General features: G+C 38.3%; 1 protein-coding gene across 2 annotated transcripts in view; it reads left to right on the forward strand.

Moving 5' to 3' along the window:
* pik3cd (phosphatidylinositol-4,5-bisphosphate 3-kinase, catalytic subunit delta) overlaps positions 1-3135 on the forward strand; it is a 29398-nt gene continuing 26263 nt past the window's right edge. For both annotated transcript variants that reach the window (XM_037684239.1, XM_037684237.1), the window contains exons 1-2: positions 1-141; positions 2210-2438. In XM_037684239.1, coding sequence (XP_037540167.1) covers positions 1-141; positions 2210-2438 — 370 coding nt within the window. The remainder of the gene's footprint in view (positions 142-2209; positions 2439-3135) is intronic.

The following is a 3135-nucleotide window of genomic DNA, read 5'->3' on the forward strand; positions in this document are numbered from 1 at the left end:
ATGCCCCCAGGGAAGTATGGGATGCAGGAGGAGTGGGAGAAGGAGGGGGACCAGGAGATCAACATGGACTTCCTGCTGCCGACTGGGATCTTCCTCAAATTCCCCGTGTCTCGAAACGAAACCATCAGAACCATCAAAAAGGTACTGTCTTGCTCACAGAGTGGCATGGAGTGGGTGTCGGATCAGTCGTACACTTCTGAACGAGTTAGTCAACCTAATGTTCCCTCCAGATGTTAAATTAATTGAAACGTGCCCGAGCTTAAACGCTTGTTAGAGAAGGGGCAGCAGCTCTCAGCTGAAGCAGATCCTCTTCATGTCTGATTTACTGTTGCTCTTAAGTAATGACTCTTGAAGGTCGTGCAAACTCATCACCACCATCAGGGACATTTACTCACATAAGACACATATATAATTACTATTCAAGATATCTGATTTGACTTTTGTCTGTCTTGGAGTTTGCATAGCTGACATTTTTCTTTTTGCTAATACAAATTAAACAAATTCAAGCAATGGTCTCCCCTAAATCTTTCTGTGGCTACTAGAATGATCACCTTTTAAATGAATATTTTCTAACGCTTAATGTGGTTTTTTTTCTTATTCTCTTCAGCTTTTTTCCAGAAAAAAAAATAATTTTATTCTGGATTTTATTGGGCACAAGAAACCACCCAGGCTGTGCCGTCAAGAGGCCCAAAGCTCTGGGTGGAATAACACTACCTAACTCATTGTACAACTAATACGAGTAATCAGACACACTGGGGCTCAGTTTGAGGAGAATGAATGAATCCTGGGTGGTTATAGAAACAGATGCTGCTCATCTGGAAGCATTGAAATCCTTACTATAGTCACCTCTTCACTAGTTACACTAAAATCTGGGTTCAGTTTAGACCCATTTTGGCTGCAAACACTGTTGGAGCGCTGCTAGCAGGGAATCATATATCTCCTCCATTTTTATTGGATAACACTTTGTTCCCTCTGTAAAATTCTCATAAGATTACACACATTTTAGAGCTATCTCTCCATGAAAAGAGTTTTGTCTGATTTTTTTTGTTTTTTTGTCTAATGTAGCAGAAGAGAATATCACTCAGGCCTTAGCTGCCTCGTTTGGGGCGTGCCTACTTCACTTGCGTTCTCTTCTGCTAAAAAGAACTGTTTAGCATTCACATCTCTTCTAGCCAGGAAGCTAATGCTAAACTTTAGGCTGGCTTTGGCTGCTAAGGCCAGTCCACCTGTCTGTCCTACGTTAACAACAGATTATCCAATTATTTTGAACTGGGCGTCACAGTCATGCCGCATTTTTGTAATGTCTTATATTAATTATTTGTATATTAATCTCTTTTTTTTCCTTTTGCTCTTATTTATCATTCATTAGTTTGTCTAGAGTAGGTTGGAAATTTATTTTTAAAAATTAGTGTTAAAAGAGAAAAACAGTAGATTATCCACTGTATGTTTCATGTGTCCTCAGTATAAATATACCATATTTTTCGGACTATAAGGTGCTCTTAAAATATTTTAATTTTTCTCAAAAATCAACAGTGAGCCTTATAATCCAGTGCACTTTATGTATTAATTCTGGTTGTGCTTACTGACCTCGTACCGATTTTATGAGGTACACGGCGCTCAAAAATCTGTCAAAATTAACTTTTTTTTTGGTCTATGTAGAAAATTGAATAAAAAGAAACAAACACAGAATGTAATATAACAAGGCATATAACAAAAATAAAGAAGCAAGTTCACATTTGACATGATTAAACTAAGCAGAATTTATGAACAGACTAAAAAAAAGAAAATGAACAATTTGAGGAAACAGCTAAACAAAAAATGTTACAAATGCAAGAGGAGTTTCAAGTCTTAAAATAACCTATTAATATACTGGTATAACGATTGAGCTTTTGGAAGGTTGCAGCATTTAAGCACTTCCTTAAATAAAATTATTTCACGTAAAAATGTTGAGCATGGGGGTAATTTTCAGGAAACGGCATTTGTGGATTAAAAAAAATTAGCCATAAGGATTAAATTGTTGTTACCATAACTTAATACTTCAAAACTGTCAAAATGAACTTGTTTCGCTTAATACGCCTTATAATCCGGTGCACCTTATAGTCCAAAAAATACGTTAACTTGTTCATATGTTTGATCTCACTATGGTTTTATCTACATTTTTGAGCATAAGTGTTGAAAAGTGAGCGGTCCTGGTGTCTTTTTGTTCCAGATGGTTTGGAAAAATGCCCGAAGCGAGGCCCTGTACTGTGGACTCGGTGACCCCGACGGCTACGTCTTCACCTGCATCAACGAGACGGCGGAGAGGGAGGAACTGGAGGAAGAGTCGAGGCGGATCAACGACGTGCGGCCTTTCATGTGCGTCCTGAGGCTGGTGGCCAGGGAGGGAGACCGAGGGGAGAAACTCATCAACTCTCAGATCAGCCTGCTGATTGGAAAAGGTCAGGAGAACCCCTCGTTTAAATGGTTCATCTGCGTAAGAACTGTCAGTACTTCCAGGATGGGTTTTAATAGCTTTTGCTGGAAGTGGTTAATTATTCAATCAGTATTTTAAAGAAAGTGCAAGTCTAATTTTACATTTTTTTAACGTTTCAGAGCAGCTTGTATTCAGAACGACATGGTCTGCAATGCTCAGGGAGTAAAGAATAGTTGAGTAGTATTTCCAATGCAGTGAGCTTTAAACTTTAGTGTGCATTAAAAATATTCTGCAGCGTTACACACCCAACAGAAAAAGGCTCGTACTGAAATGACACAGCACACCAGGTTCTGCTGTGTTTTTTTTTTTTCTGACACATCAACATCAAAAAGAAATGCGCTCTCATCAGAACGATGAAAGGTTCAATTTACAGAAAGAGAAACTTATCTTTTATAAACATAAAAGCATAAAGACCTTGGTCTGCTAATGTTCGGAGCTCATTAAAAGCTGCACATCAACGTTCACCTCGTACTGGTTTTCAGGGTCCTTCACATAAAGGTGTCACCTTCATTCTCAGTCCCCTCAGAAAAACTCACTTTTGTCAAGAAAATAACCCCTTAACAAACATTAAATCAGACTTACCTGACTAGATGTTTTGTTTTACAAAATGTTGGCACAAGAGAACCTCAATGACTAAATGTTTCTTTCACAGTCATGCATTA

The sequence above is a fragment of the Nematolebias whitei genome, chromosome 11 (genome assembly GCF_014905685.2).
Source record: "Nematolebias whitei isolate Nwh7 chromosome 11, NemWhi1, whole genome shotgun sequence".
Taxonomy (NCBI): Eukaryota; Metazoa; Chordata; class Actinopteri; order Cyprinodontiformes; family Rivulidae; genus Nematolebias; species Nematolebias whitei.